Source organism: Chenopodium album, chromosome 8, assembly GCF_948465745.1.
Source record: "Chenopodium album chromosome 8, dcCheAlbu1.1, whole genome shotgun sequence".
Lineage (NCBI taxonomy): Eukaryota > Viridiplantae > Streptophyta > Magnoliopsida > Caryophyllales > Amaranthaceae > Chenopodium > Chenopodium album.
In genome coordinates, this window is record NC_137841.1 from 62,848,994 (window position 1) to 62,874,063 (window position 25,070).

At 35.0% G+C, this 25,070-nt stretch overlaps 2 protein-coding genes across 2 annotated transcripts; one reads left to right on the top strand and one right to left on the bottom strand.

The window, feature by feature from the left end:
* Positions 1-151: 151 nt before the first annotated feature.
* LOC145641960 (uncharacterized) lies at positions 152-7,706 on the bottom strand. The gene is made up of 12 exons (XM_081692995.1): positions 7,684-7,706; positions 7,341-7,472; positions 6,830-6,997; positions 6,014-6,244; positions 5,795-5,857; positions 3,361-3,788; positions 3,166-3,276; positions 2,584-3,071; positions 2,024-2,192; positions 912-1,151; positions 695-829; positions 152-581 (listed from the first exon to the last, which is right to left on the bottom strand). Exons 2-12 carry the CDS (start codon positions 7,459-7,461, stop codon positions 450-452), a joined length of 2,286 nt encoding a protein of 761 aa, XP_081549121.1. The 5' UTR covers positions 7,462-7,472; positions 7,684-7,706; the 3' UTR covers positions 152-449.
* A 15,284-nt stretch (positions 7,707-22,990) lies between these two features.
* Positions 22,991-24,708, top strand: LOC145641962 (uncharacterized). The gene is made up of 2 exons (XM_081692997.1): positions 22,991-24,127; positions 24,457-24,708. The coding sequence occupies exons 1-2, from the start codon at positions 23,017-23,019 to the stop codon at positions 24,468-24,470; spliced, it is 1,125 nt and encodes a 374-aa protein (XP_081549123.1). The 5' UTR covers positions 22,991-23,016; the 3' UTR covers positions 24,471-24,708.
* Positions 24,709-25,070: the final 362 nt, after the last annotated feature.

A 25,070-nucleotide genomic window follows, 5' to 3' on the forward strand; every position in this document is an offset into this window, starting at 1 on the left:
AGCCGAAGTTTAATGTGAACTATTGTCCACACTCCATAGTAGATCTACACGCTTAATAAAACTGCAATGCCTTCTATGATTCTTCAATAACAATGTTCAACTTTGTTTTCATCACTAATCTTATTGAGAAAAAAAAATATTGAGATACTGATCAACAATAAATGAAAGGGATTCTTTACAACTAGCTTAAAAATGGAAAATAAATAAAACTTGTGAATTACAGTAGGGTGGATCATCAACCGATGATTACACAAGAAAGCTGGTGATGTCCCCCAATCGTATGTAATACTTAAACTATTTTGTAAAGTTGTACGCTTACGCCTCCTTGTAAGAGTTGCAACTGATTGCCCAAAAAACCCTCACATTTCATCTGTGTGCTTATAATCTGAGACCTACAATCTAATATTTGAATTTAGAACTATAACAATGTACAAACCAAAAGACTACTGTTATTTCTGATCATCAATCACTTGTGTCACTACCCCTACTGCTATGGTTCTTCCTGATGAACGCAGGAAAATCCGCCCAAGAGCTTTACAGCTGGTGAAATCCTCAACACAAATTGAGTCTTGTAAAGCTACCTGAAATGACAGGAAATAACTATTCATTGATGTTGAACACTTGAAGAAATGAAGACTACTGCAAAAAGATTATCATCCACAAAAAAACTCGAAAGAGAAAAATCGTATCTGACCTCTATTATAGCAGTCTGCTTTGCTACAAGACAGCGGGGTGCTTTCTTTGTCTCCTTGCCAGTTTTGGGGTCAAGCAATGATACTATTTTCACAACTCTAGCCGCTTCCTTGGCATGGTGGATATGGAACTCCAACTGCATTTCATAGGAACTAAACTATAAGTTCCCATTACAATTTTAGTAATTGGTAAATTACACAAACTACAATGATGCTCACCTGAGAACCAATCAAAATAGGGATTTTTATATCAAAGATAAGAATCTTCAACTCCAAATGAGATGCAACTCTCACAGGATAATCTGGATGACACAACACTCCCCCTGCTATCACATGAGCAGCATCAATGCCCTGTAGAACAACAGAAACATTCTCTCCAGCTCTTGCAACGGCACAAGGTTGGGAGTTGCACTCAATGGAGCGTACCGTTGCTATTTCCCCTACAGGCATAACTAAAACCTGCATTCCAATATTGAGTTATTGACTGTGATTCTGAGCAAGTAGAGAGAGTTATGATATCATGTTAAGGGGAAATCTATATTTAGAAGTATACTGGGATCCAATGAGAAGCATGAAAAACACATATACATCTTGTTATTCTAGCATACATTATACATAGTTACATACATAAGTATAACCATTCTTTTTCGTCCTAAAAATTGACACGAGTATATTAAAATACACACATCCTTCTGCACGCCCATTATAGAAACATGAAGCCCCTCCCATATCTCGTTCGTCACTCAACTCCTAAACTCATACAAGAAAAAATATGGGAACAAAAAAAAAAAAAAACAAAAAAAAAAACCCACAAAACCAGCAAAACTTCAATCTTGATGTAAAAAGAAACAATTAACCCAATTACAGAAAATCTCCTAGTTCAACTTGTATTACTCTGTTACTTTGTTAACTTTTCCAAATTGCAACATTTGTATGCAATTTTCAAGGTTTTCTCTGTAATCTCATTTTAACATTCTCCGTTAAATTATCCATCAATGTTGTCATTTTAGATAAGTGATAGTTTTCCTTCTTTAATTGATACTTTTGGGTTATAACTCTCTTATCTCAATTTAAGATTTTCCATTAATTTTAGATCAAGGTTTTATCTCAAATCTGCGCCTTCAAGGCTTCAACTGCAATATTCGGGTTTTTGGGTGGTAATGATACTGGTCAAATTCCATGGCTTGGTCAGATACTAGTTGGAGTTGTAGGCCATCAGGAGGATGATACAAAAGAAAGTGGAAAAAAGAAAAGAAAATGTTAAAGATTGTCCACAGCCGGTCAAGGTATTGATAAAAAGACATTTTCTCAAAGCTCATAGTGATATATACCTTGCATCCATTACGAAGGGCTCCAGCTTCTAGCTTACCACATGCAGATATCTGAGCCATCGAATGTGTCTTGACAATATCACAAATGGGCATGAGCAGGGGTTTTTCATAGTCTCTCTTAGGTGGGCAAAGTGAATTTATTGCATCCAAAAGATGAGATCCCTTGTACCTGCATATCAAGCATCACAACAAATCATAATCAATAAGCAGATAGCAGCACAGGAGTTCCAGAACATGACAGTGTTATACGTAGTACATTGTCAACATAATAATTCAATCAGAAATCTCCTCTGAATGTTGCTCTCTTTTATAACTTACTCCAATATCTTCAAGGAATAAAATACAAACATCTATAAACTGAAGACTACAAGGCCTAATAGAGTTCAAGATTTTTTTATTGGAACCAACACCACATACATTACATTAAGGCCTAAGTCAATCACCACTACAGTTCTTGAGCAATTAGATCTGGCCACCAAAGTACGTAAAAACCTACACCTTCGTAATGGAAAGCACAAGGTTGGATTTTATGACTCTGATTTAAATAAGTACACACTCACCAGGAATTTAGCCGTAAATCTGAAGCTGCAGCCACCATATTTTGATTTTCCATAGCACTCACAGGAACCCACGAGATGAAAGATTCCTTGAAGACACACTGACGAAGAAATGATCCAACTTGATGCTTGATCAATTCAAATCGTTCCTTGGAGTAACCCACAACATCCATTTTATTAACAGCAACAATAATTTGATCAACACCAAAACTTCTGATAAGCTGTGCATGCTCCCGTGATTGCCCACCAGTATTATCCATACCCGTTTCAAATGCACCAACTGAAGCATCTATAACAAGAATCGCAGCATCTGCTTGGGTTGCGCCAGATATCATATTTGGGACAAAATCTTTATGTCCAGGAGAGTCTAGCACAACCACATGATACTTTTTGGTGTCAAAATAAGCAACACCTACTGTCATTGTTATACCCCGTTCCCTTTCTTCGGCACTCTCATCCAGAGCCCAAGCATAGGCAAAGGAACCTTTTCCCTAAACGGTCACACAAATGTATAACTAATTGTGAGAGGCAAAAAAGACATGATCAGAGAAAAAAGCTTTAAACTGATACATATCAATAATTTACCTGTTGTTTGGATTCTTTTTCGAATTTGTGCATTTGCCTTTGAGATATTTGGCCCAAGAGGTGTAAGAGCCTTCCTGACAGTGTTGACTTTCCAGAATCCACATGGCCAACCTGTGGCACCACCAACGGCATTATATAATCTTTCCCTAAACAAAATGGCAACCAAAGAGCTAATAATTGGCATCAGATACTTACAATAGCAAGATTTAGTTGAGCCATTACACCATCTACATTGTCAGGTAGCATCCACTTCTCAGGTTTGTACTGTGCAAGGTTTTTCTTAGGAATAACAAGTTTGGATGAACCAGGCTTACTATCTATAGACATATGATTTATGTCACTAGCAAGATTCTCAGGCTCTGCTCCATTAGCTGGAGAAATACTCCCACCTACACTATTGTGTTTAGATTTTGGGTCCCTAGCGGGGGACTTTTCAGATCTTATAGATCTAGATGGACCCTCAGCCATACCATTGTTACTTGAAGATTTTGAAGTTGAGGCAAAACTGTGATCTTCTGGTTTAGTTCTTTCAATTTCAATGTAACTATCAACTTGTCTTGCACTAGACTGTGTCATTGTAGCTGTATTGTTCGCAGGAAAACCTGGGGGAGCACCAGCAGATCCTGAATAAATAAAGTTAAGCGCTAAGACAACAGTACGCAAATTTATACAAGGCCCAAAAAAAAATTCTTGTGATCTTTACAGGAATAACAGAAAGCATACTATTCATAAACATCAAATATTATAAGTCTTACAATAGCTAAAAATTCATATATAAGACATAATTAGCTCAATACATATAAACTTTGTACCCATAAAAAGAAAGGCAAAACATAATACAAGAAGAGTTTTGACTACTTGCTACAATGCTACATAGGTTGTCCCCTAGGCCCTACAGACAGGGAAACTGGAAACCCAGACGAAGAATTCACATAGAACTTCAGGTTGGTGCTTGCCTACTAAACTGAACTGCCCTAAAGTATTAGTACGTAACAACACTTCAGAATTCAAAGGAGAGGCAAGGATATAGCTCTATTGGTTCAGTGTTTGGACTTCAGGATACAAATCTGACACAGGTGTGAATCCAAGAAAAGGAGGGATGTGGGGACTCTGTATGAAGAATAAGGGAGCTGGACACAATATGTTCTCAGCATTTGACAAAGATCAAAACTGCATCATGATCAATAGTCATAATATTTCCCAACATATTATTAGAATCAAAATTAGCAATTGTTTGCATGGCCGAATGCCTGTTGACTTCCCTCTACAGTGGCCAGCTGATGGTCAGACAAACTCAAAGACTACCTTGTCTAAGTCAACTCACCATGCAGGATATAAAAGCCCTAAGATATTTTCTTACAACATCACCAATTCTACCCTCCAATTTGCAAATTTAAAGCAACTAGATCTCACTTTACTTTCTATCCCTTTTCAGATTTGAACAACTTTCTATCCCTTTTCAGATTCGAACAACACACAATACACATCTTGGAGAATGAGTTAGAATATCCACTGATAAGCCAGGTAACAAGCAAACAGCTACTTCCATTTTTTTTTTTTTTTTTTTTTTTTTTTGGGGGTCTCCCCTTATTTTGAAGTTGCATTACAAAATCCGGCTATGTCTTCTCTATCTATCTCCTTATAACCTGATACCCTTTTACCATCTCTCCATTCTCCTAAAAAAAAGTGCGTCCCCTAAACGTTGCAAATGTTATAACTTTTTTTTTTTTTTTTTTTTTAAAATGGAGCATATAGAATTAGTTTAACAAAAAAATTACTAGAAGAACCCATGACTAAACCAATATCAAGAATTTTAATCCTGTAATAATATCTGTAAAATGAATACTCCAGTGTTACTCTACAAGGTCAAAAATTAAATTCTCATTGATGACTAGACCTGGTTATTGGGCGGGTCGGGTCAGGGTCGGTGCGGGTCGGTTGTGGGTCAGGGTGAAAGAGGGTCACATTTTATAAGGTCAATATAGGGTCGGGTCAATGCGGGTCGCGGGTCGATAATGGGCGGGCCTACTAAATATCAATTAAAATAAATATTGGACAAAACCATTATTAAATACATATGAATACAAATTAATCTATATAATTATTTTTACATTATGTATTTTCTTTATCAACTAAATTGAAAATACATATTGACCCTACCTAATAAGGGTCCTGTCCATTAATAGCCCTGTCCATTAAAAGCCCTATTAGCTTGGCTCTGACCCTATTATTATTGGGCTACCCTGTCCAATAACCACCTCTATTGATGACTAATCCTAGTGGGAAACTGATAGTTAAGTTAACTGCAAACAAAGTTACGTAAATTGATTCATAATTAAGTGATCAACGTTCTATTTGAATCTTCATTATCTGAAATCTGTAACGACACACATTCGCACATTTTAGACACACACAAGCACACGTTTTGCAAACAATAAAGGATGCTTTGATTAATAACTGAAAATGCAGTGGCAAAGGATTCAAAGGAGGGTAAAATGAGAAGGATAAAAAAGAAATCACATGCTACACAAGCAACAGTTAACGCCTAAGTGACAACTCATCTGCCACATGCATATGATAGGAGACGACAGCGGTAAACTAGAATGTTCTTGCAGTCAACATTGTGTACCTTTTTTAACTGTATTCAAGGAGATGATATCATCTGGTGAAGGGACATCGAACTTGAATGGGGCTGATAAGAACCATGTAAAATCAGAAAATATTCAGTAAAAAGGCTCCGCAACCTTATTATGAGTGATTCCATAATTATGACAACTATCACGGTGCCAAAAAAAGATCTTAAATAATTTCCTATTAGGACATTCTTGCTTTTGAATATCTAGCAGACCTATAGTTGTGAGGCTGAGGCGGGAGCTACGTGAAGCACTCTGCCCATCAGAGAACACATGATAATGTTGTTGAACATTTTTAATGTCATGGCATCTACTGCCTTCTCCAGTTAGATTACAAAAATTCTGTGGATGAGAGACTACAGCCATTTTGGGTGTCCGACACGACACTGATGCAAAAAGAGACTTGGCCAACTGGGATACTCCAGAACCTTTGCACGTGCCACCAACTGCAGCAAACAGATCTATTCTATAAATAACCACTCCACAACAAGAAACCTAAATGTAACTAGAAGGCCACTGGATGTTGACACTGACATGTACCACAGCAAGGCAACTTTACAGACTTTGAAGCACAAACTAGTGCTTATCAAAGCTGAGCAGCGATAAGATCACATAGAAATGTAGCCGATACGCTACCCCTTTCCCAATTCATGGAAGAGTATCTTTTCGTTGGACAGGTGGCAGTCTAAAGTCCCAACCCTTCAGCCTTACTAATGGTCAAACATAGTGACATTGGCTTAAAACAAACACAAAAGGAAGACAGTAAACCATAACCCTAAAGTACAGTTCAAATAATTCACATGAAGCTATAGACCACATAGATAAACCCTCACAGAAGTTGCAAACATCCTGTCCTCTTCCCCAAAAGGATGAATAAATGAAAATATCAACTAATTCTCCACTTATCATCCTTAAGCTTAATGAACTTAATACGTACAAAACCAAACAAAGACTATATTGGCTGTATAATTGATTATATAAACAAAATACTGACACAAAAGTAAAATTTTAAGTTTTTACACTTCCATTACCTGTTTTGTTATCAATACCGCCGCTACTGCTGCTACTCTCAGAAGGAGGAAAACGAAGAACACCACATATCTCACAATAAGTCATACTCTCTTCATTATCATAGGTACATACAGAACAGCACCAAACCCCGGACTTATTTGCTTCCTTATTCACTACTACTTCATCAGCTGCAACAATAAATTCAAGGATAGATAAATATAGTTTCATTTTCGTACAAATGATCACCGGTAATCTAGACTATTAAACAAACTTTTATTGCACATTAAATGGGAGGAAATGATGGAGGATAGGATAAGAAGGGTAGAGAAGTTTTCGAATCTCTTCATATAATAACTACAATACACAATCTAATACTAAAATGTGGCCATACAACTAGAATTCTATAATTAGTCTATAAATTGTAAATCATACTTCGAAATCAGCCACAAATTACATTAATTTACCAACTCTTAACGCCACGATAAGCATTAAAAAATACTATAAAACACTCAGAATCAAGACAATACTTACAATGCTCTACATGAACATTATCATCGTCATCATCTTCATAATCATATGCATAATCTTCATCATAATCTTCGTAAATGTCGTCCTCGTCGTAATCATACCCATGATTAGCTTTGCGAGACATGGCTCTATTATCTAACACATTACCAAAATAAAAATTATTAGGATGTAAAACCAATCAGTATCAATTGGAAACAATTATATCAACCCAAAAATCAAAACCCCAGAAAAATTCAATCTTTGGAGCAAATTACCAATTTCCTACAATTGTAAAATTGAGAATTTATAGTGGAAGTAAAGTAAGGATCCAAAAAAAAATTGATAGAATAAAAGGAAGATACTTTACCAATGGATTGAAGGCAACAAATTACTTCAGCTGTTTTAATTTAGTAATTAAACTTTAGTTTGTTAATTCACTTTGAATTGGGTTTTTAATGAAGATCAATGCAAAGAGGTTTAATTGAAAAAATAAATAAAAAGGTTTTGCAGATGATTAGAGATGGTACAATCCCCATGCAATAATACTTCAAATTTTATCCCACCACTACTTCCACTCACCTAAATTCTAACAGAATTGAGGTGAGCATTGTTAAAGGAATATTAGGTAACCGATTAGTTTTTTTTTTTTCTAAATATAATATAATAAATATATTTTTTTTAAAAAAAATTTCCACTAAATAAATGGTCAAGATTTAATAGAAATAATTTTTTTTGAGGATGAATGCAAATAGCAAGGCGCTATGCTGCGTGAAGTGAGACCGGCTGTCCTAAGTGAAGTGCTTCTTTTTTTTTTTGAGAAATTTTCAAATCTATCTAATATATATATATATTAAGGGGAGTTTTTTCCCGAGTTTTTAAAGAGCCACATAGGATTTAATTTTCTTAGCGCGCCATGTAGGATTATAAATCTTAATTTTAGCCAATTAAATAAGTGATTATTAATTTATTTTTGAATTAAATAATTCAAATGCCACGTAAGCAGGCGAATGAGATTTTTAAGTTTAAATATTAAATATTATCTTTTAATAATAATAATAATAATAATAATAATAATAATTAAAAGATAATATAAACATGAAGCCATGTGATATAATAATATCTAAAAGATAATAATAACAATAATGATAAAAATAACAATAAATACAAGTTTACACCTAGTTTATTTAAGCTCTAGCAAAATTATGAAATAATCCATTCCAGATAGATTTGTTATTTTGAAGATATTACTAAATTTCATGCTACAATATATAAAACCCATAAACAATAGGAAAATCCCCAATGAGGCAATAAACATTAGTACGATGTATGTTTTTGCTAACAGGAAATAAAACTTGACAAACTATACGTCCAATACACACATCTAACACCCAACTTCCCAATTTTTCTATGTTCTTCAATTCAATCAATAAATACAGCCTACAAGTATATTCTTTACTGATCCACTAAGCCCTTAACGAACTATAAAATGACAAATCATGAATATCAGCCTTAAGAAGAGCTCAACCAAATAGCTAGAGGAAAAATTAAGTCAACATCTTATCTGAGGCTATAAATAAAACCATAAAAGCACAAATGGAGCTCTTTAGAGTTGTGTCTATACCTAAAACCCACCCCCCAAAGGACATGGACCTCTTTAGAGATGTACAGGCAATACTTTATATTTTTATTAATGTTTATCCTTGTATAATCATTACGTTTCTCTTCTCTCCCCCCTTTCCCCCTCTCTCCTTCGCTCCTCCCCCTTCCCCGTACCTATTTATATAAAATTTATCATTGTATAACCATTACCTTCTATAATTAGAGGTATCAAATATCACACAACTAAGATATCTAGACATTTTCAGAATATCAAAACCAATTTTTTAGACTTTTATTAACTCAAAAAGATACAGAGTTCCTCCTAAGAAATTGGAATCTAACATTACATGCATCAACCGGAAATTATCATAATTTGAAAAAAAAAAAAAAAAGATATTCATGATACTTTTTACATCCATTTCAGAAAGATAACAAACCATCACAATCTTTTATTGATATTTTGATAATCCTACCAAAAACTAATTAACAAAAACACTAACACTGGTTGGAACATAAAGAAAGCATCATAGAACTAAAAACTAAACACTTAACTGACAAGACTTACCAATTAACAAGAAAAGTTGTAGCCAATTTATCTTTCACATTATTAACAATATACATATATTTTTTTAAAATGGAGTTTATGCAATGATACTGACAAAAATGACTCGACTATTGAAATAAGCCAAAAACATTATCATTAACAAAGGAATGACAAATACCTCTATGAGTTTCGAGGCACAGAGAGAAAAAAACCTTCTGAAAAAACACAATGGATCTCGTGTTAAAAACTTCATATTAAGAAAAGAGTTATACAAGAAATTGAAATTGTCTGACAAAATAATTTCTTATTCACAATAAACTCCCTGCATTGAACCTCTCCCATTTGAAGCATCTCTAAATCTCTAATACCACTTTGTATTGCTGTGTTTTCATTAACTGCTTTCCTTCTGTATATATGGCTATATGCAGCATAAGACCCATCATTATTGCCCTGTCATATACAAAATATAAGGCAATTTTGCACATACAATTACTTTTCGATAATTGAAACTAAAGAGACAACACCTCTTTGATCCTCCAGCTCAATGTTGCAGACATCAATAGGTAGCAATCCATCAACATGTCTCTTGACAAGCATAGCAACAGCCATCCTGGTAAAGTTAAAGAAAGATAATTTTCAGGAATTAATTTAAGCAGTAGAAAGACAACAATCAAGCTAAGATGGTGTTCTGTTATAACCAGTCATTCTACTTTAAATTTACATCAAGCAAATTAATATATGTTCAAACAAACGATTGTTAGCCATTTTTTAAAAGCATAGAGAACCAGGTGACAATTAAAAAAACTTTGAGAATAAGTTGATGATACCACAGGTCCGCAATATTATGATCCACAGACAACAGACCGCAGACCTTTATAAACCAATTCAGTTCAGAATCAAATCCTCTGATAATTTTATAGCTAGCAGTTTAGCACATAACAAAAAAAAAAAAAAAAAAAAAAAAAAAATTAGACCCAAAGCTTTCAGTTATTCTCACTGACATTACTAAAGCACGTCAATGAAGGGAGTTTATTGTGAATAAAAAAGTATTCGTTAAAAGGAAAACATACCTAAAACTTCGAGAATAATGTAAAACAAAAAATACTAACAAAATAAAAAAATACAAACAAATTTCTTTTAAGAAGGGGAAAGAAAATCCTTAATTACCTAAAACTTCCACAGAGTAGGCTCCGGAAAGAACAATTATATACACTTAAAATGCCAAAACACAAATTAATCAAAGACATCAATAACTGACTTAATATGACACTTGAAAAACGTCACAATGTAATTTTTCCCATTGGACAATGAGGATAAAAAAAAAAAAAAAAAAAAAAAAAAAAAAAAAAAAAATATTTCGGACTGTTTATAGAAGATATCTTAAGCGACTAAGCGTTTGTCATTCCTTGAAGCAAAATAGACCTTTACAGGAGCATCAGATGAACTTCTTGTTGGAAGTTCTTGATATAAAATAAGAGGGATGGGGAAAACAAGAGAGAGAGAAAAACAAATGAAAGGGGAAAATCCCACATTGGTTGGGGGGGAAAGGTTTTTCCTTGTTTTTATATTGTAGTGTCTTAACACTACTTAGTTGAGTGAGTGGGAGTTAAGTGTTACTCCACACACACGCGCGCGCGCCGAGCCGAGTCGGGCTCGGGCCTTGGGTCTTGGGGAATGCGCGGGCGTGGGTCCTTGTTATCTTTTTGGAGGAATTTTATTTCTTTTTCCTTGTTAAACAGAATATTCTTTTTCTGTCTGTTGGGAATATTCTTTTCTGACTGTTGGGATTACGGAATTAAGTCAGTCATTAATCCCTTGATTATAGCTGATTAATTAATTCCTTGTTTCTTGCTTACGTTGTTGACTGGTTGAATGAATCTGGTCGTTTTCTTAGCCAGATTCGTACCTTGTTTTACGTTTCATGTCTCCCTTTTTCTGCCTATATATACTCGTTGCTTTTTCCGGTCAAAAACACACAACACATTCAGTTATCTCTCCTCTCTAAAATTATCTAAACACGAGTTTCTTCTGTTCTGTTTTCTGGGCAAGTATTCTGAGTTCCAGTCGGGTTTGTGAGTGCACATAAACTCCGGCGCCGTGCTTATCCTGGAGGGCGACCGCTTCTAGTCTACTACACCGGGAGGTAGCGCGGAATCGTCTTTTAGGTCAGTGGTTTTCCACGACGCGGCTATTGTCACTTTGGTTCACGCATCAAGAGATAAGTAATTTCTGTTTTATTGCTTAGTAGTATAACAATCTAAAAGACGATTATGGCTTCCAAGTTTCTGATTCCTAATATGTCTAAGTTAGAACCTCTAGATGGAAAGAATTATAAACGTTGGGCTGGTAGGATGCGTTTTTATTTGGAGCAAATTGATGTTGCATATGTTCTTGATGATATTGTTGAACCTGATGATAAGGATAATTTGTCTGAAAGTGATGTTAAGTTTGCTAAGGATGATAGAACCTGTGAGGGCATGTTGTTGCATTATATGTCGAATAGTCTGTTGGATATTTATATGGGTTTTTATCATGCTAAGGCTATTTGGGATGCTTTAGAGAAAAAATATGGAACTGATGATGCTGGTACTAAACGTTATTGTGTTAGTAAGTGGTTAAGTTTTCAAGTTGTTGATGATAAGCCTATTATTGATCAGATTCATACTTATGAGAGTGTTTGTATTAATATGGCTGCTGAAGGTCTGTCTATTTGTGATACTACCCTTGCTATTGTTCTGATTGAGAAACTCCCTCCCTCTTGGAAGGATTTTTGTAACCAACTCATGCACAAAAAGAAAGACCTAACCTTAGAGGAACTTGCTGCCCACCTCAAAATCGAGGAGGAAAACCGTATCAAAGACAAAACCCCTTCTGTTTTTCCTTCCTCTTCTTCTGCCAAAGCCAACCTTGTTGAACCCAAATCAAACAACCAGTCCAAAGCCAAAAACAGTAACCTTAAGCCTAAAGGGAAGATTCAGAAGTACAAGTTTAAGGGTACTTGTTTTGAGTGTGGTCTGACTGGTCACAAGGCTAAAGATTGCAGGGTCAAGAAGAAGAATGGGCAAAGTTAAGCAAATCTTATTGAGGATTCTGACGTTATTGTTGCTGTTGTTTTAGAAGCTAAATTTACAGGTAATGCTGCTGAGTGGATTGTTGACACTGGAGCTACCAGGCACATCTGCGCCAACAAGGACATGTTCACTACCTATGACAAGGTTGAAGGTGAAAATGTCTTCATGGGCAACTCAGCTTCTGCTTCTATCCAAGGCAAAGGGAAGATCGTTCTCACTCTCACCTCTGGAAAATTGCTTACTCTGACTAATGTCTTGCATGTTCCAGAAATGCGCAGGAATTTAATTTCTGGCAGTTTACTCATGAAAGCTGGACTGAAGCTCTCTTTCGATTCTGATAGATTAGTTCTTACTCGCAATGGGGAATTTGTGGGGAAGGGATTTTGTAATGGGGGGCTTTTTACTCTTGATGTTAAAATTGACACTATGAATAAGAATGCTAGTACTTCTTCTGCTTATATTGCTGAGTCTATTGATTTATGGCATGCTAGATTAGGTCACGTTAATATTGATTCTGTTAAAAGGCTTAAACACTTAAATTTGATTCCAAGTTTTTCTAATACTGATTTTTCAAAATGTCAAGTTTGTGTTGAAGCCAAATTTACAAAGAAGCCATTTAAATCAGTAGATAGACAGACTGAAGTACTAGAGCTTGTTCATAGTGACTTAGGTGATTTTAATAATCACGAAAGTAGAGGGGGTAAAAAGTATTATATTACTTTTGTTGATGATTGTTCACGTTTTTGCATGGTTTATCTTCTCAGGTCTAAGGACGAAGCTGAGGAAATGTTCCTCAAATATAAAGCTGAGGTAGAAAACCAGTTGGACAAAAAGATCAAGAGGGTTAGGAGTGACAGGGGTGGTGAGTACAGCCCTGACACTCTTAAGGCATTTTGTGAGCAACTTGGCATTGTTCATGAGACAACGGCTCCCTATTCACCTGAACAAAATGGTATAGCTGAAAGGAAAAATAGAACTTTAAAGAATATGATGAATTCTATGCTTATTAGTTCTGGGCTTCCTAATAACATGTAGGGGGAGGCTATTCTTTCTGCTTGTCATGTATTGAACAGGGTTCCTCACAAGAAGCTTGACAAGACTCCATACGAAATATGGAAAGGTCGAGTGCCAAACCTGAAATACTTGAAAGTGTGGGGGTGCCTAGCAAAAGTAGGCATACCTAGTTTCAAGAGGGATAAAATTGGTCCCAAAACTGTTGATGCTATTTTTATTGGCTATGCTTATCAAAGTGCAGCTTATCGTTTCTTTGTTAAAGGTGCTAACAACTCTTATGCAGGTGGTCATATCATTGAAGTTAGAGATGCTGAGTTCTTTGAGAACATTTTTCCTTTGAAGATGTCTTCTTCTAATGATAGTGAATTGCATGCTAGTAGTTCTGTTAGTTTGCCTATTGCTAATGCTCCTATTACTAACGATGATTCTGTTTTAGAGCCAAGGAGAAGCAAAAGGGCAAGAAAGGAAAACAGTTTTGGTCCTGATTTTATTACTTCCTGTTTATCTAAATCTTCCTTAATTGATGATGATTTTGTGCATATTTTTGTTTTGGAAGATTTTCCAAGAACCTATGATGAGGCAATGAGGTCAGTTGATGTTGTTTTTTGGAAAGAAACAATTGATAGTGAGTTACAATCAATTCTCAATAATAACACTTGGGAATTGGTTGAACTTCCTAGAGGTTGTAAGCCCATTACTTGTAAATGGATCTTTCGGAAAAAGTTAAAGGCCGATGGATCCATAGACAAGTATAAGGCAAGGATAGTGGTAAGGGGTTTTACTCAAAAGTTTGGCATTGATTATTTTGATACCTACTCCCCTGTTACTAAAATTGCAACCATTAGGACTTTAATTGCTCTTGCTTGCATTTTTTATCTTGTTGTTCATCAAATGGATGTCAAAACTGCTTTTTTGAATGGTGACTTGGATGAGGAGATTTATATGGTCCAACCTGAAGGGTTTGTTGTTCCAGGCCAAGAGAACAAGGTTTGTAAGTTAGTCAAGTCATTGTATGGGCTCAAACAAGCTCCAAAACAATGGCATGACAAATTTGATAAGACTATGACTGGTAATGGTTTTCATGTTAATGAAGGTGACTCTTGTGTTTATTTTAAGCATGATAGTCATGGTTGTGTAATTATTTGTCTTTATGTGGATAATATGTTGATTTTTGGGACTGACTTGGATCGAGTAAATGAGACAAAACAGTTTTTGAGTTCGAATTTTGAAATGAAAGACATGGGTGAGGCAGATGTGATTTTGGGAGTAAAAATCAAAAGGACTCCAAAAGGCATCTGTCTTAATCAGTCAGACTATGTTGAAAAGCTTCTTAAAAAGTTTGACTCATTTAATGTCGATCCAGTTAAGACTCCATATGACCCAAGTTTCCACCTAAAGAAAAATAATGGTGATCCAGTTAATCAGTCTGAGTATGCTCGAATTATTGGTAGTGTTATGTTTCTAATGAACTACACTAGACCTGACATTGCTTATTCTGTTAGTAGGTTGAGCAGGTACACTCATAACCCAAGTAGTGATCATTGGATTGCTCTTAGGAGGTTGCTTAGGTACCTTAAGGGTACTGCGGATTGGGGTTTGCACTACTCCAAGTTTCCTGGAGTTTTGGAAGGTTTTTGTGATGCCAACTGGGTATCCGATAATGATGAAGTTAACTCTACTAGTGGCTATGTCTTCACCCTTGGTGGTGGAGCTGTATCCTGGAAATCTTGTAAGCAATCTTGTACTGCTATGTCTACTATGGAATCTGAGTTTATTGCTCTTGAATTGGCAGATCATGAGGCAGAATGGTTGAGGAACATGCTTGCAGATATTCCGCTGTGGGGGAAGCCAGCTCCTTCAGTTGCACTTCATTGTGATTCGCAAGCTGCTATTGCTGTTGCTCACAACCATGCCTATAATGGGAAAAAGAGACACATCCGTCTGAGGCATAAAGCCGTCAGAAATCTGTTGTCTGAAGGGGTGATATCACTAGACTATGTTAAGTCCGAAAAGAACATTGCGGATCCGTTAACTAAAGGCCTATGTAAAAAACTAGTTTTGGAAACATCGGAAGAGATGGGGCTAAAGCCCGTTGTATGAATTGTGAAATAGTGAACTCCTACTCACCATGAGTTTAAAGGGGAACATTATATAATAATTTGGAAGCACATTTTGTTTTTATTGGACCATCTCTAGATGTTTGTTGTGCTTAGCTACAAATGAGAAGGAGGTTGAGCATATGGCTCTTAATGAACCCATATCCATATTTTTGGAGGTGTGTTGTAGCTCACACTTGATGGAGTTCACCTACTTAGGTGTGGAAGTGTGGCCGCTTCCTATGAGTATTTCGTGGGCTTATACTCTAGAGCACCTATGAGCATCCAGGCTGGACGTATGGCCAGTATAATGCGTCACCTTTATTCGCGGAATTTCAGAATATTATACATGTTCAATTGTGTGGCTCAAAGTGATGGGTTCCTAACTCCCTATTAAGTTCAAGACGAAAGTCACTTGGTAGGTGAGGGATCATAGCTTGATGTCCACTATGTGTTAATTCAAGTCGCGAGACATTGACACTTATGCAATTGTTTTGTTTTGCCCAGAATTCATCTTTTCCTTCCTTTCTTTTTCATATCTTCGAACCTGTGGGGGATTGTTGGAAGTTCTTGATATAAAATAAGAGGGATGGGGAAAACAAGAGAGAGAGAAAAACAAATGAAAGGGGAAAATCCCACATTGGTTGGGGGGGAAAGGTTTTTCCTTGTTTTTATATTGTAGTGTCTTAACACTACTTAGTTGAGTGAGTGGGAGTTAAGTGTTACTCCACACACACACGCGCGCACGCGCCGAGCCGAGCCGGGCCGAGTCGGGCTCGGGCCTTGGGTCTTGGGGAATGCGATGCGCGGGCGTGGGTCCTTGTTATCTTTTTGGAGGAATTTTATTTCTTTTTCCTTGTTAAACAGAATATTCTTTTTCTGTCTGTTGGGAATATTCTTTTCTGACTGTTGGGATTACGGAATTAAGTCAGTCATTAATCCCTTGATTATAGCTGATTAATTAATTCCTTGTTTCTTGCTTACGTTGTTGACTGGTTGAATGAATCTGGTCGTTTTCTTAGCCAGATTCGTACCTTGTTTTACGTTTCATGTCTCCCTTTTTCTGCCTATATATACTCGTTGCTTTTTCCGGTCAAAAACACACAACACATTCAGTTATCTCTCCTCTCTAAAATTATCTAAACACGAGTTTCTTCTGTTCTGTTTTCTGGGCAAGTATTCCGAGTTCCAGTCGGGTTTGTGAGTGCACATAAACTCCGGCGCCGTGCTTATCCTGGAGGGCGACCGCTTCTAGTCTACTGCACCGGGAGGTAGCGCGGAATCGTCTTTTAGGTCAGTGGTTTTCCACGACGCGGCTATTGTCACTTTGGTTCACGCATCAAGAGATAAGTAATTTCTGTTTTATTGCTTAGTAGTATAACACTTCTGGCCATCCATGATCCATCCACTAATAAATGTTTTTTTAACCCTTGGTAAAATGAATATATATAAACTCACAGCTTCAGAGCCATGCTCCAGCAGAATAAAACCCCAGTCTCTTTCATCAGCATTAATCTCCAGTTGGGAAACCCAATAGCAACCAGAAATCGAGCTTTTTTAAACTGCAATAGCGAGAATACAACAGGAATACACTAATAGGTTAGATAAAAAGAGCAGCAACAAGTTTAAATTTCAACACATTAGATATTTCAGATCAACTTCCCCAACTCATATAAAATTATGATAACCTGAAACTGAATAATTTAAATAAATATGATGAAACCTGTGATAACCTGCTAAAACAACAATAAGCGACAAAAATGAACAACTTTATAAAACTCTCTGAAACCAATTAGCAAATTGATCATCACATAGAATCCTCAAATCACAACATGAGTTATGTGCACAGCCTCATTATCCCCTCAAATAAGAGAAAAGCACACTTTGCAAATGTAAACCTGAAATTCCATCAAATTCACGTACTGTATGATAATTGACAACAAAAACTCAATTTAACAGGAAGGTCTCAATCAGAATAACATTCAATTCGAAAGAGTTATACAAATAGTGATACCGCCTATCCTACATGGACAATACTTACAGCAATCAGCTTCTGCTTTAGGAGAGGAAGCAGTGACCACAACACTAAAGAAAGCCATCAACTTCTTTACCAGTATTCAAGCCCATGATGGTCACTGGCCTGCTGATAACGCTGGCACACTTTATTTCATGCCTCCTCTGGTAAGTCATTTATATTTACGTACTTAAAAAATTATGGATGGGGAGGATAATTATCGCTCTTGCTTATTTCATTTCGTATGTATAACATTTTACTGATATTTATATGTTACTTTGATCTGCATATTTATCAATGCACTTCAACTATTAGTATTTATAATTATATATTATTAAGAACAATGGCGGAACCAGAAATTTAGGGTCTGTTCACATTTACTGAAATGAGCTGAACTGATTAGAGTTGAACTAAACTAAACTGATCTGAAATGAATATTTTATGAGAGAGGGAAATTAGGAGCTGAACTGAACTGAACTGAACTGAAATGATTGGAGCTGAACTGAACTGAACTGAAATGAAATGATTGGAGCTGAACTAAACTGAACTGAATTGATTGGAGATGAACTGGACTGATTAGAGCTGAACTAAACTAAACTGATATGAAATTAAGTAAATGTGAACATGCCCTTAATATAAAGGGGCCAAAATCTCATCAAACAATACATAGAATTTTGACCTTGTTCAAGCATAAAGGTAAAACCTTAAAGTAATACTCCGTAGCTATTTTTAAAAAATAAAAATTCTTATAAAAAGTTGAGAACACATTTGTCTAAGATTGTCTAAGACCTGTGAATCAATACAATGTAATTATATTTCATTCTCTCTCCCCATTGCCCAACCCATCCAGAGGCGGATCTAAGAAGGCACAAGGGGTAACACTCTGAAAAAAGAAAAAAAAAAAAAAAAAAAAACCTATTCAAAGAGACCTGTTATTATAAATAGGAAGGCTCTTTGATTTAGCCATAACAAATTGATTGCACCCCATACCAACTGCAGTTGCGTTCAGTTTCAAATTGAAACACACAAGGTCTCTTAGGGTCTCTTTTTTTTTTTTTCCTAGTTCCCTTTCTACTTTATGTACGTGTGCATAATTATATTAATCATGTATTCAACTTTCTTTATTTATGAAAATAATTTTTACTAGATGTAAGCCCGTGCGATGCACGATTCTAATAAATTATTTTATTTAATTTAAAATTTTGTATATTTATGAAGATCATTCATTAAATATATGGATAAAATTTCTAATATCATAAGATAATTTTTTAATTTTAACACTAAAGTTATCCTTTGTTGTTTTATTAATTTTATGTGACACTTGAATTTAAAATCTCAAACCTTATTTACTAATTTTGCTTATGTGACAATTTAAATTTTTAATTCATAAAATAAATGACAAATCTAGTTTTTTTTATTGATCAAAAAAAGTATTTTGCCTATGTGTTTATTTAATATACTCGTTCTATTTAAAATGGTAGTCTCATTTATAATTGTTTTAACTATTAATTATGGGAAATTAGTCAGATAAGATTTAGTTTTATTCGTCTTAGTCTTTTGCCTACGTGTTTATTTTAATATACTTGATCTGTTTAAAATTTTAGTCTCATTTATAATCGTTTGACTATTAAAAATTATGGGAAATTAGTAATATGAGATTTAGTTTTATTCGTCTCGATGAGTACATTATTAAAATCAAATTTTTATAATATTTGCTAGGAAAAGATTAAAAACATTTGCGATAAAAAATTTGCATCCATATAGATAATTATTACTTAGTTTTTTTTTTTTTAAGAGAAGATAATTATTGGTTTTTTAAAATAATTTAAATTTTAATTATTCTCTATTCGTTGTTCGTATGTGTCAAAATTCATAAATATTATTCGTCGCTTTTGCTTAGGTGGCGAGTGATTTTTTTAATTCTAAAATAAATTATTAATCTAATTTTTCATTGGTCGAAAATATACCTTTTCTTATGTGGCGCTCTCAATGCTCTCCAAAAATGCCTACTTTATTCATATATATCAGATTATGAAATAAATATATACTCATACTTTAATGATATAGATCATAAGGTTTTTTTTTTTTTTTTTGGAATGAGTAACTTATTATTATTCTTAAAAACTCCTTTAATTGATGAAGTTTTGATAGACACGAATTACATAGAAAGGTAATATTTTGAGCATATAGAGTACTTTAAAATTTGATCATTGTATTATATTAATAACTAGAATATAAAATTAAACCATATTTGTAAAATAAAAAATTATATACCAAAATAAATATTTAAAATATAAAGGCTATATATAATAGCTCACTAGGTTAGCACCCACGCTGATGCACGGGTTTCATAGTAATTTATCTTTGGATTAGAGGAAAAAATTAATGTAATATAATAGACCTGCATATATATTAATACTAATCTCACAACATTTTAAATAAAAACATTTGTGTTTTATGCATTAGTAAAAATAGATATTAGAGGAAGTACTCATATACACTAACACGATGACTTTTCTAATCAATCATCAATAATTATCAATAACTTATATACTAAAAGACACAACAGTATTGACACATGTCATTTTCTGGTGTGTCCCTTAGTTTTTTTTTTTATTTTTTTTATTTAAATACAAAGTATCTATATAAGAAATAAATTTTGTACATAAATAAAAGATGGCAAAAGCTAACGAACGCCTCGGTGGCGTTGGATAGCTAACTAAAGTATATACCCTTATTAAGTATATGCTCTTATTTTTCATAACTATATATTTCATAACTATATATGCCTTTTTCTAGGAGTTCGCAAAACTCGTCTTTGTTGCGAGTAATGCGAAATATATTTTTTGGTGCATAGAATCAAGGGAAGTATATGATTAAATGCATTGAGACGCGTCCGAATTTGGTAAGTGTAACACTTATTAAAACACGGAGGAAGTAGCTATTCCCTTTATTCCTAGTTTTTTTGCCCCGTTACAAGATTATGGGTCAGACTTCAAAACCTTTTGCCATAAAATACTAATCTATACAGAATAATATAGTCATGTGAGATTTTGTTGGATTCATCTCATTTTAAATTTAATTGAGTATCTAGTTTTTATAATCCGTAATTTTAATGCCTATTAAAATGGAGATACAATAGTTTTAAGATGCGTCTTGAAAATTGTAAAAAGTCAAATAGAGCAAAATATTAAAAATGGATCAGAGGGAGTAGTGTTGATATAACTACTTATATTAACCGGTTTGAATAGCCAGTTGTATTTTATACTTTTATTAGCTCTTTAACTCTTTTTTTTTTTTTCTTTTTTTACTTTTTATTGATCGAGTAGATTCCATGAATGAAAGTTATAGTATTATGCATCAAATTCACACAAAGAGTATTCCATACAAAGTCATGATATCGCATTAATAAATAAACTTTCAGGTAATGGCACTATACGTTACAGGAGATCTCAATAAGATTTTATCCCCTGAACACCAAAAGGAAACAAAGCGTTATATCTACAATCATCAGGTATTTAAATAGTGTAATACACCAGTTTAACACTTTATTATCCTTTGTTTTTCTTTTTCCCGATAACATTTTATAAATTGTCCTATTTTCTGCCTATTTAATACAAAGTACAATTTTTTTTTTTCCGAAATATATTGCAGAATGAAGACGGAGGATGGGGGTTCCACATAGATAGCCATAGTACCATGTTTGGTTCAGCAATTAGTTACATTGCCCTAAGGTTGTTGGGAGAAGGCCCTGATGATGGTGAAGATAACGCGGTTGCAAGGGGTCGTCAATGGATCCTTGACCATGGTGGTGCTACGAGCATTCCATCTTGGGGAAAATTTTGGCTCTTGGTTTGTTCATACTAATCTCCTTCTTTACTATGTGTTTTTTTTTTGTTTGATTGAAAGTAGCTAGCTAGCTAGAATACTACCAAATTTAAGCCTTCTACTTTTTTTTGACAAGAATTTATGTACAACGTGAGCACCATATATATTATAAACATGCTTTCGTTACAAATGACGTTCATAACATGTGAGTTCTTTTTCTTTTTTTTTTTGAAGAAAAACATGCATGTGAGTTATTTTGAATACGCTTTCATGTTATGTTCCTTAAACGGCTGACATAAAGAGCGTGAAAATGGGTTCAAAAGACTACCAAAGTGTATGTAGTTTGTTACATAATCTTTTTATCTCGAGTAACAGAAAAACTTGTAACAAGCTGGCCCTACTTTTGGCTTTGGACCGATTACTATAGGTGCTTGGAGTGTACGAATGGGATGGGTGCAACCCAACGCCTCCAGAGCTTTGGCTACTCCCTGATTCTTTACCGATGCATCCAGGTTCTTATACTATATACATCCATACTTGATACTTATGTAGTGCTACACAAATAGGCTATACGAAGTATTTATCTTTTATTGACCAAATCATACTAACTTTGACGGTACATTTAAAACGCATGGATTGGAGTGTTATGAACAAATAAATAAGATAGGATTCAACATAAGAGCATGTACTATTACGATTTGGTTGTAATACTCAATATTACATTTACAAAACCATTTTCATATGAAATATTGTTAGATTAGTCTAGAATTAACTTGGAATTATTTAATATTGTTGGGAGAAGGTACACATTGTTTCCATTCACAATGATTACAAACAAGCCCTTAGCCCTCGATTTGCATCTTTACTTTCTTTTGTTGTATTACTTATTAAGCAAGTGTGGCACAGGTACTTTGTTTGATGGCTTGTTGGGCGGAAGATCCGAATTCAATAGCATACAAGAAACATCTAGCCAGAATCCCAGATTATTTGTGGGTTTCTGAGGATGGGATGAAGTTTACGGTAAATTTTAGTAACGATGAAAAATTGTGGTGTAACACACTAACACAGTAACAATGTTGTGTAACAATTATTTTTCGTATGCAATATACTTATGATCTATTGAAAATCATGTGCTGCTCCTCCCATATTTTTCTCTGTTTATTTTGCTTGCTGTGTGCTGTAAATATTTGTTATTGTATGTATTTGTAACATGTGATTTGTTCACATGATTTTTTTCTTCCTTTTTGTCTCTTTGTACAGCTATGTAGGTTTTCTTAGAATACATGTATATAAGCCCTTTGGGCCTTGTAGCCGCAAGGGGTTTTTTGATGTATTTTTTCAATCTTCAATAGCAGAGCATATAAAAAAAAACTCTCTGGTTCCAAATTGGAAAACCAGATAAACAAAGCTTGAGTCTTTGAAAACTTCTTTATGGTATCAGAGCGGGGTTGTAAGATCCTCGGTGATTAAGAGTTTTCATAGGCTCTTGAATTGTTTTAAACAAAAAAAAAAAAAAAATTAGTCTTTCAACAAAATGGGTGATCCAAACACAACCAGCAATTTGAATCCATACAAGGATCCTCTTTTTATTGCTGTAAATGAAAGTGCTTCAACACCGCTTGGGAACATTATGCTTGATGGCAATAACTTCTTAAAGTGGAGTAGAAGTGTGAGAATTGCTCTAGGAGCTAAGAACAAACTGGCCTTTCTTGATGGTAAGCACCCTAAGCCTTCACAGGGACCAGATGAAATCCAGAAATGGACGAGATGTGATTACATGGTAAGGTCATGGTTGTTGGCTACCATGAAACCTGAAATTGCGAGTAGCCTAGTGACGATGCAGTCCACCAAGAAGCTGTGGGAAGAAATAGTTGAGAGATATGGGCAAACAAACGCTCCTCAGCTATTTCAACTCAAAAAGGAACTCTGGGAACTCGAACAAAACAATCTTCCAGTGGGAGATTATTATTGCAAACTGAAAGATCTGTGGGACCAGATTGAAGAACTGGAGGAATTACCAGAGTGTGCATGTGGTGCAATGAGCAAATGCACATGTAATGTAGTGAAGAAAGTATTCGAAATGCAGCAGAACAACAAACTCATGAAGTTTCTTATGGGACTCAATTCTGGATATGACCAGATGAAGAGCAATTTCTTGAGCGCTGAACCTCTCATCCCAGTGAACAAAGCATACAATTTGGTACTTCAGGTGGAGAGGCAAAAGCAGCTTACTGGGGAGATGAACAATGTAGGTTCTGAAATTAGTGCATTGGCTGCAAACAGACATAACCAAAGCTTTAGGGCCATTGAGAACTTCCAAAAGAAGGATTACAAGAAAATGAGGCTTGAGAAGCAAGCCAAGAAATGTGAGCATTGTGGAATGAGAGGACATGTGAAGGATGAATGTTTTAAATTGTTGGGATATCCGGAATGGTTCAAGAGTGGCAAGGGAAAATCGACTCAAAGGCTAGCATCAAATATCCTTGCAGACGTAAATGCTGTTGTGAATGACAATCCACTTGAATCCAGAGAGTCAAATGGAATGAAGTCAGACAATACCTTCATTGCTAACGTGGTTCAAGAAGTGATGAAAGCATTGGAAGAGAAGAAGAAAGGAGGTATGAGCAGCCAGAGCAATTTTGCTGGTAAGATTACAGTTATTAATGCAGTAAATAATGAAAAAAATTCATCTGAGAATACTTGGTTGATAGATTCAGGTGCTAGTGACCACATGACAGGGAACAAAAATATTTTGCACAATTTAAAAACTCTAGATAAAAGAATCAGGGTAGGCCTTCCTGATGGCACCATTAAAGTTGTCTCTGAAATTGGAAGTGTGAGGATAAATCCTAATGTGGTCTTGAATGATGTGTTGTATGTCGATGACTTCAAACATAACTTGTTGTCTGTCGGGAAATTGGTCGAAAAGACAGATGTAAGACTGTTATTTGATAGATATGGATGCTTGTTACAGGACCCTTCCACTGATCAGAATGTAAAGTTTGGGAAGAATGAGAATGACCTGTATAAGCTAGTGATGAATGAAGAGAAGACAGGAATGCAGGAAGTTAGCATGAAGAAAGAAGAGATGAAGAAATGTAATAAAGTAGTAAATTTAGACTTGATGCATGCTAGACTTGGACATGTTTCCGCGTCTAAGATGCAACATTTGAATTTTTGCAAATGTAGTGATTTAAAGGAGTACTTTTGTGACACTTGTTCTGTAGCGAAGCATCATAAGCTTCCTTTTGCTCCCAACAAATCAATAGCTGCAAGCATATTTGATTTAATACATATTGATTTGTGGGGTCCTTATAGGACTAAATCTATTACAGGAGCAAGTTATTTTCTAACGATTGTAGATGATTACAACAGGGCAACATGTACACATTTGCTGTCAAGTAAAGAACAGGTGAAATCTGTCATTTGCAATTTCCTAGCTCATGTAGAGAATCAATTTAAAACCTCAGTTAAAATTTTGAGGAGCGATAATGGAACCGAAATTTTTCAGAATGAATGTGGGAAGATTCTAGCTGATAAAGGAATCATAATCAAAGAAGTGTTGAAGGAGTGCCTCAACAGAACGCA